This window comes from Mobula hypostoma, chromosome 22, assembly GCF_963921235.1.
Source record: "Mobula hypostoma chromosome 22, sMobHyp1.1, whole genome shotgun sequence".
Classification (NCBI taxonomy): domain Eukaryota; kingdom Metazoa; phylum Chordata; class Chondrichthyes; order Myliobatiformes; family Myliobatidae; genus Mobula; species Mobula hypostoma.
Genome location: NC_086118.1, coordinates 17,957,317 through 17,972,900, shown reverse-complemented (window position 1 = coordinate 17,972,900; position 15,584 = coordinate 17,957,317). Strand labels below are relative to the sequence as shown.

Genomic DNA, 15,584 nt, shown 5'->3' with positions numbered 1-15,584 from the left:
TCACATACAGTGAGACTATTTTCAAAGTTCAAAGTGAATGTATTATTGAAGTATGTACAATATGTGTCACCATATACTACCTTTAGATTCATTTTCTTGCAGGCAATCACAGTAGAACAGAGAAATACAAACTGACAAACAACCAAAGTCCATAAGAAGACAAACTGTGTGTGTGTGTGTGTGTGTGTGTGTGTGTGTGTGTGTACACACACACACACACACACAGAGAACATGAGCTGTAGATTCCTTGAAAGTGAGTTCATAAGTTGTGGAATCAGGTCAGAATTGAGGTGATTGAATTTATCCACACTGGTTCAGGAGCCTAATGGTTAAAGGGTAATAACTGTTCCTGAACCTGATGGAATAGGACCTAAAGTTCCTGAACCTCCTTCCCAATGGTAACAACAACAAAAGAGCATGTCCTGGAAGGTGGGGTCCTTGCTGCCGGACAATGATTTCCTGGGGCAATGCTCCTTGTAGACGTGCTCAGGTATATTTATCCAATATTATGATAGAATGAATAGCAGTTCAAATGGCATAAGCAAAAGCTATCAGTATCTTATCTCGACTGCTGAAATCAATACTTAGAAGAGATGAAGACGGTGGAAATATAATTGTTTAAGTTGAGCAATAAAAATGACTAGATCCCTGCCATGTTTTGCTTCACAAACTGAAATTCTAGGTAGCAAGGCAGTCTGTAAGGAGTCCCAAAAGAAAAGCAGCAAATTATAACCCTTTTGCCAGAATATCTTAATATTTGTTAAATTACTGATTTTATTTTTACAACAAAATAAATAATAAGTTTTCCACAATTTACTTTTGAATAGCTTTCAGAAGTTAGAATGATCAGGCATTGGATCAGATTGGTATGGAGTTACTTGCAAGTGTTAATATATACACGTATAAATATATATATAATAAATGTAAGCCACTGAGGTAGGTTTCTAGAAAAACACAATATAAACATAGGTAAACTGGATTGTCCACTAGGGATTATTACCTTGTGATTGTGAAGACAAGACAGTGAGGGAAAAATGATTTTAGAGAAAGTACTGTGGAACTGGTGGCAAGATCAAATATAGTGAAAGTGACAAGTAATCTATCTCACAAAGAATAACAATACTTTGAACTAAGGATGGCCAACAAATACAGCAGAGGAAAGAACTGTCATCTTCTTACTTTTGAAATTACTATCGACACCAGTGGGTTCATATGCTGGAATCTAGAGTAACAAACAAGATACTGGAGGAGCACAAGAGTCAGGCAACATCTGTGGAGCAAAATGGACAGTCCATGTTTTGGTTTTAGATCCTTCAGAAGGGTTAAAGAGTAGAGGGGAGATAACCAGTATAAAGAAGTGAGGGGAAGGGTAAAGCAAGAGGATCAAGCAGTCAATTGAACTAAATGTTGGTTTAGGGGGGAGTGACTGAAGCTTGATAGTAGATGGTGGTCTCTCTGATTGGAGGCCTGTGAATAGTGGTGTGCCACAGGGAGTGATGCTGTTCTATTGTTCAACATCTATATTAATGGTTTAGATATTGATGTGGTAAACTGGATTAGGAAATCTATGGGTGACACCAAGATGGGCGGTGTGGCGGATCAAATTAAAGCGATCTGGAAAGGCTGGGAAAATGGGCTAAAAAATGACAGACAAGGACAAGAATAACAATACAACATCGTTTACTGTCATTTCCAGTGCACAAGTGTAAAGCACAACAAAATAATTGTTACTCTGGCTCTGATGCAGTACAAAAGCAAAACACAATAAGATAAAGAACAACAATAATAATAATAATAATAATAATAATAACAGCCAGATGTGGGGACCAATGACGTGGATAGGAAGGAGGAGGAGGTCCTGCAAAGAGATTTTAGGGAGTTAGGTGCAAAGTTGAAGGACAGGACCTCCAGGCTTGCAATCTCAGGATTGCTACCCGAGCCACGTGCTAGTGAGGCTAGATATAGGAAGATAATGCAACTAAATACGTGGCTAAGAAGATGGTGCAGGAGGGAGGGCTTCATGTTTCTAGACAATTGGACTTTATTCCAGGGAAGGTGGGGCCTGTTCCAACAGGACAGTTTGCACCTGAACTGGAGGGGGACTAACATCCTGGCGGGTAGATTTGCTAGTACTGCTCCAGGGGGTTTAAACTAGATTTGCAGGGGGAGGGGAACAAATAGTGAGGTGGAGGAGGATAAAGACTGCATGTATAGACAGAAATCAAAGGTTTGGACTGGCACGTGGGATTACGACATTATTACCTTTAGTGAGACTTGGCTGCAGGAGGGGCAGGACTGGCAGTTTAATTTTCCGGGGTTCCGTTGTTGCAGATGTGATAGAGGGGGAGGAGTGGCATTACTAGTCAGGGAAAATCTCACAGCTGTGCATCGACAGGACAGCCCAGAGGGCTTGTCTACAGAGGCCATATGGGTGGAGCTGAGGAACGGGAAAGGTGTGACCACACTAATAGGGTTGTAATATAAACCGCCCAATAGTCAGAGAGAATTGGAGGAGCAAATCTGTAGAGAGATAGCAAACCAATGTAAGAAACAGAAAGTTGTAATAGTAAGGGACTTTAACTTTCCACATATTGACTGGGACTCCCACACTGTGAAAGGGCTAGATGGCTTGGAGATTGCCAAATGTGTTCAGGAAAGTTTTCTAAATCAATATATACAGGTACCTACGAGAGAGGATGCAATACTTGATCTCCTATTAGGGAACCAGACAGGTCAGGTGATAGAAGTATGTGTAGGTGAACATTTTGGGTCCAGTGACCATAATGTCATTGGTTTCAAGTTAATTATGGATAAGGATAGGTCTGGTCCTCGAGTTGAGGTTCTAAATTGGAGAAGGGCCAATTTTGTGGAAATGAGAAAGGATCTAGGAACGCAAACACGAGGAAACCTGCAGATGCTGGAAATTCAAGCAACACACACAAAATGTTTGTGGAATGCATATTCCACCAGCATTTTCTGTGTGTTGCAAGGATCTAGGAAGAGTGGATTGGGATAAGTTGTTTTCTGGCAAGGGTGTGTTCAGTAAGTGGAAGGCCTTCAAAGGCGAAATTTTGAGAGTGCAGAGTTTGCAGGTTCCTGCCAGGATTAAAGGCAAAGTTAACATGCATAGGGAACCTTGGTTTTCAAGGGATATTGGCGATCTGGTTAAGAAAAAGAGAGAGGTGTACAGCAGGTATAGGCAACAAAGAACAAATAAGGTACTTGTAGAGTACAGAAAATGTAAGAAAATACTAAAGAAGGAAATCAGCAAGGCAAAAAGAAGATGAGGTTGATTTGGCAAATAATGTGAAGGTAAACCCGAAGGGTTTCTACAAGTATATTAAGAGTAAAAGGATAGTAAGGGACAAAATTGGTCCCCTAGAAGATCAGAGTGGTTGTCTATGTGTGGAGCCTCACAAGATGGGGGAGATCTTAAACAGTTTTTTTTTGCATTAGTATTTACTCAGGAAACTGGCATAGCATATATGGAAGGAAGGGAAACAATCAGTAGTGTCATGGAACATATAGAGATTAAAGAGGAGGAGATGCTTGCTGCCTTACAGTGAATAAAGGTAGATAATTCCCCTGGGCCTGACATGATATTTCCTCAGACCTTCAGAGAGACTAGTGTAGAAATTGGAGGGGCCCTGGCAGAAATATTTAAAATGTCCTTAGCCACGGGTGCAGTGCTGGAGGATTGGAGGGTAGCTCATGTTGTTCTGTTGTTTAAAAAAGGCTCCAAAAATAAACCAGATAATTACAGGCCAGTGAGCCTGACATCAGTAGTAGGTAAATTATTGGAAGGTGTTCTGAGAGATCGGATATACAAGTATTTGGACAGCCAAGGGCTGATTAGGGATAGTCAGCATGGCTTTGTGCGTGGTAGATCGTGTTTAATGAATCTGGTAGAGTTTTTCAAGGAGGTTACCAAGAAAGTAGATGAAAGAAAGGCTGTGGATCTTGTCTACATGGACTTTAGTAAGGCTTTTGACAAGGTCCCACATGGGAGATTAGTTCAGAAGGTTCAGACACTAGGTATCCATGGAGAGGTTGTAAACTGGATTCGAAATTGGCTGTGTGGGAGAAGACAGAGAGTGGTAGTGGATGATTGCTTCTCAGACTGGAGGCCTGTGACTAGTGATGCGCCTCGGGGATCTGTGCTGGGATCATTGTTGTTTGCTGTCTATATCAATGTTCTAGATGATAATGTGGTAAATTGGATCAGCAAGTTTGCTGATGACACTAAGATTGGAGGCATTGTGGACAGCGAGGAAGGCTTTCATAGTTTGAAGAGGGATTTGGGCTCTTTCCATGAGGTTAGGAGAGATAAATACGAGAGAACATGCCTTTAGGTTGAAAGGGGAAAGGTTTGGGGGAACATTAGGGGGAACTTCTTCACTCAGAGAGTTGTGGGAGTGTGGGATGAGCTGCCATCTGACGTGGTAAATGCGGGCTCACTCTTAAGTTTTAAGAATAAATTGGATAGATACATGGGTGGGAGAGGTCTGGAGGGTTATGGACTGGGCGCAGGTCAATGGGACTAGTGGAATAAAGTTTCGGTACCAATTAGAAAGGCCAAATGGCCTGTTTTCTGTGCTGTAGTGTTCTATGGTTCTAATAACAATAATAACAATGAAGCACAATAAATACAAATACATAAGATAATTTATAAATATAGATTGATTGTATGTCCATAAATTGATGCTTGGCACAGGAGGGTCTGTACATGAGATGACTGAAAGTGGGAGTATGGATCACGGGGGTTGGTGGCTGGAAGTGTCGACCAGCCTTACTACTTGGGGGAAGTAAGTGTTTTGAGTGTGGTGGTCCTGGCATGGATGCCTTATAGCCTCCTCCCTGATGGGAGTGGGACAAACAGTCCATGAGCAGGGTAAGTGGGATCCTTCATGATGTTACTAGCCCTTTTCTGTATACGTGTCCTTGACAGCAAGTAGACTGGTGCTGGTGATGTATTGGGCAGTATTCACTAGCAGTGGTATAGCCTTCCTGTCTGCCACAGTGCAGTTTCTGTACCAAGCAGAGGTGTGGCTTGTCAGGATGCTCTCTGCTGTAGAATGTGGCAAGTATACATATGCATAGTCCACCTCTCTTCAGCCCCATAGAAAGTAGAGGCATTGGTGAGCTTTCCTGATTGCTCATAATGTGCTCTGGGACCATGAAAGGTTGTGCAAGATTTGCACTCCCAGGCATTTGAAACTTAGCAGTTTTTACTGCTATGCTGCTAATGTAAAGAGGGATGTGAGTGGTAAAAGTGCTCTGAAAGTCAATATCCATTTCCTTTGCCTAGCTGACATTGATGAAGAGGTTATTTGCCTGGCACTAGGCCTTGAACTTTCCCACCTCCTCTCTGTAAGCCACCTCCTCATTGTTGGTAATGAGCCCCCCATCACTGTAATGTCATCGGTGAACTTGACAATGCGATTACTCGGGTTTCTGGCTATGCAGACATGTGTGAGCAGAGTGTACAGCGATGGGCTCAGTACACAGCCCTGGGAGGCACCTGTGTTGAGGACGATGAGGAGGAGGATCAGTTGTGCCTCCAGACTATCTGTGGTTTGTTGGTTAGGAAATCCTACAGCCAGTTGCACAGTGGTTTATTTAGACAGAGGAGCAGGAATTTGTTCACTGAGGTCTGTGGGACAATGGCATTGAATGCTGAAATGAAACAACATTCTGACCTTGTTTTCTAAATGTCTCAGGGCTGGATACATAACAGAAGCTACGGCATCTGTCCTAGTGTTCGATCGGTAAGCATATTGCTGAGTGGCCAATGTGGCAGGAACAGAGTTTTTGGTGTGCGCCATTATCAGCCATTCAAAGCACTTCATGGTGATTGGCATCAGTGTCATCGGGCGGTTGTCAGTTAGTTCTGAAGGTGTAGAGTTCTTTGGTACAGGGATGATGGTGGCTGATTTGAAGTATGTGGGGACAGCAGTCTGGACAAGTGAAGCGTTGAAGATGACCATGAAGACTCAACTTACTCTTGTGCACACGCCCAGAGTACTTGACCTGGGATGTTGTCTGGCCTGGCTGCCTTACAGGTGTTAACTCTCTGCACAGTCCGTCTCATTTCTGCTGCTGTTACAGACAGTGGTCACTCACCTGGGAGGGGAGTAGCCTTCATGGCCGGCATTGTGTTACATGCATCAAAGCATGCATAAAAATTGTTCAGAGTATCAGTGAAGGAGGCGCCACTGGTACAAACAACACTGGTTTTCCTTGCGTGGTCAGTAAAGCCCTTGACACCCAGCCACATACACCAGGGATCATTATTGGACAAGTATTCCTGAATCTTTTGTGTGTAGACAGTCTTTGCTCTCTTGATGCCTATGAATAAGTTCCGCCTGGCTACTCTGAGAGCTGTTCTGTCACCAGACTTGAAGACAGCATCGCAGACTTTGAGTAGGGAGTTCATCTCAGCGTTCAGCCAAGTCGTTTGGTGGGGCAGAGACATAACTGTTGTTGTATCAACGTCGTCTACACACTTACTGATGTAGCTGGTGACAGAAGAGGCATATTACTTGGACATCTGCCAGTTAGTCCATTCAAAACAGTCCTGGAGCAAAGAGATTGCCTCATTAACCATACAATGATGGTCCCCTTGACTGGTTTCTCTATTTTCAGTAGTGCTCAGTGTGCTGGGATTAACATTATTGAGATCTGGTCAGAGAAGCCAAGATGATGGTATGGGATGGCTGTATAAGTACCATGTCTAATTGTATAAACATGGTCCAGTCTGTTTGGTCTCCTGATGGCCATGGTAACATGCTGGTGGAATTAGGGTAAAATGCCCTGCAGATTAACATGGTTGAAGTCTCCTACAATTATGAAGAGAACATCCAGATGCTTGTTTTGTAGAGCGCTGATGATACTATAAAGTTCTTCAAGTGGGTCCTTGGGATTCGCACTTGGGGAAGCGGTGACGAACAAAATAGTAAACTCTCTGAGCAAGAAATGTAGTTGGCATTTAATTGTAAGATGTTCAATTGACCCAGAGGAGTGAGTTTGCACACTAACTTTGTTAATCTACACGCAGATTCCACCTCCTTTGGATTTCCCCGACAGGGAGTTTCTGTCTGCATGGAACAGAGTCATCCTGTTGGGTTGAAACAGGAGTCAGGAATGTTGCTGTTTAACTACATTTCAGTGAAAAACAGAATGCAGCAGTTTTTCCTCTCTTTCAGTGCATTCATTCTCAGTCTCAGAGAGTCCACTTCATTATCTAGTGTGTGTGCATTGGCCCGGAAAAGTGATGGTACTGCCGGCCTAGTCGGTTTAGCTCTTAGCCTAGCGAGTGCCGCTGCTGTCTTGCCGTATTTCTGCTTCCTCTTGCAACGCCTGCATTTGCCGCTTCTTCGGTTGAGCCACCTAGGCTAGGTCACTGTCGTTGGGTCTGGTGTCTGTAGAATCCTGATACCATTGAGCATCGTAATTAACTCTGTTGCCAGTGGATTAAAAGTAAATTTGTCTAAGAGCTTAGCAGCAGTGTATTGGCGGAGCTTTATTTGACTGAAATCCCTGACTAAAACCTTTGAAACACTATCAAAGAATTTAAAAATTAGCACCAATATTGAAAGCCAGAGAAGCCGCTGTGTCCCTGGGCATTGACTTTGCACTAAGTACCAAAATGACAAGTGAGACGTGTTGCATTTTGGGAGGACAAACCAGGGTAAGACTTGCACAGTGAATAGCAATTCCTCGAAATTGTCATCACAGGTACATGGGTTAGTAAAGAGAGTTTTTGGCACATTGGCTTTCATAAATCAAATTATTGAGTACAGGAATTAGCATGTTATGTTGAATTGTGTAAAGTGCCACAGGCAGCTGTGGAGGCCAAGCCTGTTACGTACATTTAAGGTAGGGGTTGATAGATTCTTAATTAATCAGGGCCCGAAGGGATATATAGAGAGGGCAGGAGATTGAGTCTGAGAGGAAAATTGGATCAGCCATGATGAAATGGCAGAGAAAACTCAGTGGGCCAAATGGCCTAATTTTGCTCCTATATCTTATGGTCTAAACTGTTGATGAGGCCAAATTCAGAGTATTGTGTGCATTTAGAGGGATAGGTTGCATAATATTACCTGAAGTGAAGAAGAATAGCGGCAAATTTTATACAGGTATACAAAATTATGAGAGATAAAGATAGGGGGAATGCATGCAGACGTTTTTTCCCTAAGGTTGGGTGAGACTATAACTAGAGACATAGTTTAAGGTTAAATGTTAAATATGTAAGGGAAACTTGAGGGGGAATTACACCATTCAGAAGGTGTTGTGAGTGTGGAATGAACTACCAGTAGAAGTGGTGGATGTAGATTAAATTGTAGCATTTAAGGGAAGTTTGCCTAGGTGTATCTATGAGAGAGGTATGGAGGGCTATGGTCTGTATTGTGATAGATGGGACCAGGCAGAAAACCAGGCCAGCAGAGATTAGATGGGCTGAAGAATCTGTTTCTGTGCTGTGGTGCTCTATGAGCTAGCAAGTGATGTGGGTCCAGGCGGAGAGGGGTAACAGGCCGATGGAAGAGGACAGTGTATAAATAGTGACAGAGGCTGGGAGGTGATGGGAGGAGGCAAAAAAGGGGTTGCGGGTGACGGAATCTGGCAGGAAATGAAGAAAGTGGATAATATATCCTATTGTGCTTTTTTACTCTCAAATCTCACAAAACCTCACTTTGTGTCTTGGTGCCTATTTTATTAACATTAGCTCTTTGAAATGATTTGAAGATAACAAACCAGCGCCGAAAATGCACAAGCACAAAATATTTCTCCGAAGATGCACAAGCACAAAATATTCAGGCTTGCATTGTGATTTTTTTTAAATCTCATTAACAGCACGTACTTTAATCTAGTGGCAAAAGTAATATTCTACAGCATCATCTGGGATCAAGGGACATATGGTTTGCATCAGAAGATAACTCCCGAAAGGACATGATATTTTGTGCCAGATGCATTCACACACGTACACTGCTAAGAACAATCACATTGAACCATATAGAAAATCAGGTCTTGAAATCTGATGTACTAGTGTCACAGATCATGCACCCTGCAGGCAGATCTTATAAAAATAAATGCAGATCACAAAATGAATTTGCAAAATTCCATCAACCTCAGCAGGCAAGGAAGTGACAAGTGATGATGAAGTTGTTAATTACTTGGTTTGAGCAGGAATATATTATTGTACTATGCATGCAATGCATTCTGAGAAATTTAGTGCTCTATGCACTCAAAAACAACTGTGTTACTGAACAAAATTAAAATTCAAATCAAAAATAAATTAAGGGCATGCTCTTAAAATAAATTGAACATCCTTTAAATTCCTCCCTTAAGAAAAGTTTTGTTCTCAGTACGCTTTCCCTGAATGAGGAACACTATGCAATTACTTAACAAAATTTTGTTCCAGGCCATGCCACCTACTCACAGTCACCTTCAGGCAGGAGATACATTTCAAACTACCAGATTCAAGAACAGCTGTTCTGATTCAATCATTTGATGACTGAGCCAACCGGAACAACCTTAATCACCGCAGTTTAGCAATACCGTGACTGCTTTGACCACCCTGTATTTTTGATCTAATTGTGTTCTTTCTTGCAAAAATTGTGTAGAATTTATGTTTTTCTTGTGAATGCTGCTTATTTGATGGTATGTGTCTGTGATGACACAGCAAGCAAATTTTTCATTGCGCCTGTGCCTACAGATAGTTGTGCAAATGACGATAAATGCTGACTTTGATTTCAGTATTATGTAACTGAAGAGCATATCTTCCCATGACTGAATGAAACATGACAGTAATCATTTCTAGGATTGCTCATTTTTATTTTTGAAATTAAGAAGAACTAGCTAGAATAAATCACCCTTGCATCCTTGGCACAATGTATGTGCCAGGATGCATTAACTGAGGCAATTCCTTGTGGAACACTCATTTTGGAGCATTGTGGAGAAGCTGCAACACACTGGCATTAGGCAAGAGGGGCTGTTCCCAACTCAAATCACCCACACTCCCACGTGACCTCAACCCTGACCCCTCGATATACTTCCCACTGAAAATGCTGGTCATGAACACCACCTAAGATTCATTCATCCCTAATTCCAATCCAATCTAATGTGTTGCTCCTCCCCTATTCCCACCACAATCCAATACACAATATGCAAGCAATGGCAGTTCCAATCACCCCACCATCACTCATTAAGATCATTGACAATCTCAGCAAGGTACAGAGCACAACGCAGACAATGAGCTCAAACTGTCTCCACAACGGGTAGTCAAAACTAAAACTAATGCCCAATGCATCACCAGTATGGACTATTCAATATCAAGGACATATATACAAAAAGGTGCTAGAAAAGGGCTAGCAGAATCATAAAAGATTCCACCCAATCTGCTCATGGACTATTTGCACCACTCCCATCAGGAAGGAAGCTATGTAGCAGCCTCGCTAAGACCACCAGATTCAAAACCTGTAACTCTCCCCAAGCAGTAAGGCTAAACAACATCTCCACACACTAGAACCATAAGGCCATCAGAGACAGCAGCAGGCGTAGGCCATTCAGCCCATCGTCTGCTCTGCAATTTCATCATGGTTGATCCATTTTCCCTCTCAACCCCATTCTACCTTCTGCCCGTAACCTTTCGCATCCTCACTAATCAAGAACCTATCCACTTCTGCCTTAAGTACACTCAATGATATGGCCTCCACAGCCTCCTGTGGCAACGAATTCCACAGATTCATCATCTTCCGGCTAAAGAAATTATTTGTCAACTCCGTTATAAATGGAAGTCCCTCTATTCTGAGGCTATGTCCTCTGCTCCTAGACTCTTCAACCATAGGAAACATCCTGTCCACATCAACTCTAATTAGGCTTTTCAACATCTATTACATTTCAATGAGATTCTCTGTCATTCTTCTAAATTCCAGTGAGTACAGGCCCAGAGCCATCAAATACTCTTCATATGATAACCCTTCATTCCCAGAATCGTTCCTGTGAACCTCCTCTGAACCCTCTCTCTAATGTCAGCACATCCTTTCTTAGACCAGGTTCCAAAACTGCTCACAATACTGCAAGTGAGATCTCATCAGTGCCTTTTAAATCCTCAGCATTTCATTTTTGTTTTTATATTCCAGTTGTCGCAAAATAAATGCTATGGTTGCATTTGCCTACCTCACTGCCAACTCAACCTGCAAATTAATCTTTAGGGAAACCTGCACGAGGACTCACATGTCTCTTTGTACCTCAGATTTTTGAATTCTCTGCCTGTTTAGAAAATAGGCTATGCCTTTGTTTCTTCCAAACTGCATGACCATATACTACCCAACACTCTACTCTATCTGCTACTTCTTTGCCTATTCTCCTAATTTGATTAAAACCTTCTATAGCCTCCCTGCTTCCTCAACACTACTTGCCCCTCCACCTATCTTCATATTGTCCCTAAACTTGGCGACAAAGCCATCAATTTCATCATCCAAATCACTAACATATAACGTAAAAAGAAGCGATCCCAACACCAACCCCTGAGGAATACCACTCGTCAGTGCAGCCAACCAGAAAAGACTCCTCTTATTCCCACTCTGTGCCTCTTGCCAATCAGCCAATCTCCTATCTATGTGAATAATTTCCTGTAATATCGTGGGCTCTTGTTAGGCAGCCTCATGTGCAGCACCTTGTCAAAGGCCTTCTGAAAATCCATGTACACAGTATCCTGGTTGAGTTGGTTGTACAGAAGGCGAATACAATGTTGGCATTCATTTCCAGAGGTATAGAATATAAGAGCAGGGATGTGATGTTGAGGCTCTATAAGTATTGTGTGCAGTTTTGGGCTCCTTATTTTAGAAAGGATATACTGACATTGAAGAGGGTCAGAGAAGATTCACGAGAATGATTCCAGCGATGAAAGGGTTACTGTATGAGGAACGTCTGGCAGCTCTTGGGCTGTACTTCCTGGAGTTCAGGAGAATGAGGGGCGATCTCATAGAAACATTCCAAATATTAAAAGGCCTGAACAGATTAGATATGGCAAAGTTATTTCCCATGGTAGGGGATTCTAGGACAAGAGAGCACAACTTCAGGATTAAAGGACTTCCTTTTAGAACTGATATGCGGAGAAATTACTATAGTCAGAGCGTGGTAAATCTGTGGAATTTGTTGCCATGAGCGGCTGTGGAGACCAAGTCATTGGGTGTATTTAAGGCAGAGATAGATAGGTTCTTGATTAGCCAGGACAGTATGGGGTGAAGGCAGGGGAGTGGGGATGACTGGAAGAATTGGATCAGCCCATTGAATGGCGGAGCAGACTCGAAAGGCCAAATGGCCTACTTCTGCTCCTATATCTCATGATCTTATGATTTTATAATCAAATCCATTTCATTACACACTACCCAAAGCAAAATAGCATTTCCCCTGGTGGGCTCAACCATAAGCTGCTCAAAAAAGCCATTTTAGAGGTATTCTACAAATTCTCTCTTGGGATGCAACACCAACCTGATTTCCCCAATCTATCTGCATACTGAAATCCCCCATAAGTATTGTAGCATTGTCCTTTTGACATGCATTTTCTATTTTGCATTGTAATTTGTAGCTCACACATGGCTACTGTTTGGAGGCCTGTATATAACTCCCATCAGGGTCTTTTTACACTTGCATTTCCTTAACTCTATCCACAAGGAATCTACATCTTCTGCTCCTCTGCCACCTTACTAAAGATTTGATCTCATTTTTTTTACCATTACAGCCACCCCACTCCCTCTGCCTACATGCCCGTCTTTTCAATACAATGGATCATCCTTGGATGTTAAGCTCCAAACTATGATTTTTTTTTCACCCACAACTCAGTGATGCCCACAATGTCATACTTGACAATCCCTAACTGTGCTACAAGAATATCAACATTATTCCATATACTGCGAGCTTCATTTCTGTACTTATCACCCTTTTTGATTTTGTCCCTATGTTACACTGCTCCTCATTCTACTGACTTCAAATTTGCCCCATCACCTGCCTGTCCATCCTGACAGTCTCACTGCACACGGCATCTAGTGGCCTCACAACTGCCCCATTCTCAGCCCGATCAATCCGGTTCCCATCCCCCTACCAAAGTAGTTTAAATCCTCCCCAACAGCTCCAGCAACCTGCCCACAATAATATTGCCCCCCTCGGGTCCAGATGTAACCAATCCCTTTTATACAAGTCATACCTTCCCCAGAAGAGATCCCAATGATTCTGAAATCTGAAGCCAGATCCTCAGCCACACATTCATCTGCCAAATCATTCTAATCTTACCCTCACTGACACATGGTACAGGCAGCAATCCAAAGATTACTACACTAGAGGTCCTGCTTTTCAGTTTTCCACCTAGTTTCCTAAATTCTCTCTTCAAGACCTTTTTTCCCTACCTATGTCATTGGTGTCAACATACACTAAGAGCTGGTTGCTCACCGTCCTCCTTTAGAATGCAGTGGACACTATTTAAGACATCCCTGACCCTGGCACCTGGGAGGCAACATACCATCCAGGTATCCTTTTCATGTCCACAGAATCCCATATCTACTCATCTAACTATGGAGTCCCCTATCAATACAGCAGTCGTCTTCTTCCCTTTCCCTTCTGAACCACAGCACCAGACTCAGCCAGAGACCCAGTCGGCTCTGACAATTGGTTGCTCCGCACCCACAATAGTATCTAAAGTGGAATATTTATTATTGAGGGGAATAGACACAGGGCTACTCCTGACTGGCTGCCCATTTCTTTTCCCTCTCCTGACAGCCACCCAGGTACCTGCCTCCTGCAACTTATGGGTGACTATCTCCCTGTAGCTCCTCTCTATTATCTCCTCGGTTTCCGATTTGAGCCAAAGGTCACCGGGTTTCAGCTCCAGTTCCTTAACAAATTCTCTGAGGAGCTGCAGCTTGGTGTACCTGGTGCAGATGTGGTTTTCTGAGAGGCTGGTAGTCCCCAGAATCCCCACATCTCACACAAAGAACACAACACAGCCCCTGGAGCCATTTTCATTGCACTAGCAGATGAAGAATGAAGAAGAAGAAACTTACTAGAAATTTACCCCACCCAAGCCTACTGAGCCAAAGCCTCAGCTCTCTAACACTGGTCCACTCACACGACAGCCACTCGAACAATGGCTGCTCTGCTTTTCCCCATCTTATTTTTATTTGCCCTGGCTAATGAATTGTGACTGCATTGGGCCACCGGAAAAAAGCCTGGAGGTGCTCCTTTTTAGATCTTATACTGAGTCCCTATTGAGCTTCAACTTGTAATTGTGGGAGGAGTTGGAAAGGCAGCCTGAGTACATAAGCTTCATTTTATGCCAAAGGAAAATTATTCACATTCTGGTAAGTATAGGAAGGGTTTAAGGTCACATAAAAGCTTTGCTTTTAACTTTCATCCTCAGAGTAAATTAGCGTTATTATAAATCTGCAACACATAAGAGACTGGGCTAAAATATCTCTGTTTTAACTGCCTGGTCAGTATTATTACATGCATTCACTGAGAGCTCAGATCTCTGAATCTAACTGATGATTTAAAAATAATAATTTTGTATAAAATAAACAGAAATACAGCTGCAATAGTGACAATGGGAAAAACTGTACATCTCACCCAAACAGTATCAGAAATGAAGTTCCTGCACAAACGACAAGCTACATCCCATCATCTTGTGTCTACACTACAGCAACCTTGATTCATTTTACAACAGAATTTGTGTAGATTTTTTTGAATGCCTTTCCAGTTTGATTGCTTTTAAGATGCCTGTTACACAGTTTGCAAAAGGAGTACTTCATTGGGAAGAGCGCATTTACCATTTAGGAAGAAACTTGATTTTGCTAGTAATATGCATAAGGGCTGTGCTTTACCTGCGCTGAGGTGCTGTTTAGCTTCTGCAGTCCATTCTCCAGACGCTCCATCTTGGCCGTAAGCTCTTTACTCTTCTTAGCTAGCAGGTTTTGATACAGCTTGATTTGTTCTAGGAATGACTTGGGTGTAGTATAATTATATCGTCGTTCATTAATTAAATAGGACTTGGATGTTTCATTGACACTGGTGTGCACATATGCCATAAACTTGCTTACAGATTCTTGAATTGAAGGCTAAAGAGAAAGGAAAAGTTATGAGAAAAATGTGTTGTTAAAATGCTTCCTAGTGATAAGAAATTAGGTGCTTATATTGCTAACTAAAATATTATAATTAGGACAAAACTACAAGGTATTGACATATTCATGCATAATCCTCATATACTATGACTCACACAGAAATCATCTTCTTTTGCCAGCATTTCCCATCAAGGACAGCACTAATTGCAGCCATGCAGTCTGAGACATGACTTTTTTCAACAGAGTTCAGAAAGTGCATGCGGTGTATGAGGTTCAGGGAGGAGTAGCAGCTCTGGTGAAAGGGCTTGTAGCATTCATTCTGGGGCAGGTCACTCCCATTTGGTCCCCACCAGACTCTCAGCTCTCACCTGTGGCTACAAGTAGATGCTTACATATAAAAGTGGCCACACCCTGGTACCCACTTCAGCAGGCAGGCTAAACCATGTGAGGGTAAGCTGGCAGCATCGTACC

At 42.5% G+C, this 15,584-nt stretch overlaps 1 protein-coding gene across 1 annotated transcript in view; it reads right to left on the bottom strand.

Moving 5' to 3' along the window:
* dnah9 (dynein, axonemal, heavy chain 9) overlaps window positions 1–15,584 on the bottom strand; it is a 585,611-nt gene that overhangs the window by 249,617 nt on the left and 320,410 nt on the right. The window contains exon 48 of the mRNA XM_063074264.1: window positions 14,877–15,110. Coding sequence (XP_062930334.1) covers window positions 14,877–15,110 — 234 coding nt within the window. The remainder of the gene's footprint in view (window positions 1–14,876; window positions 15,111–15,584) is intronic.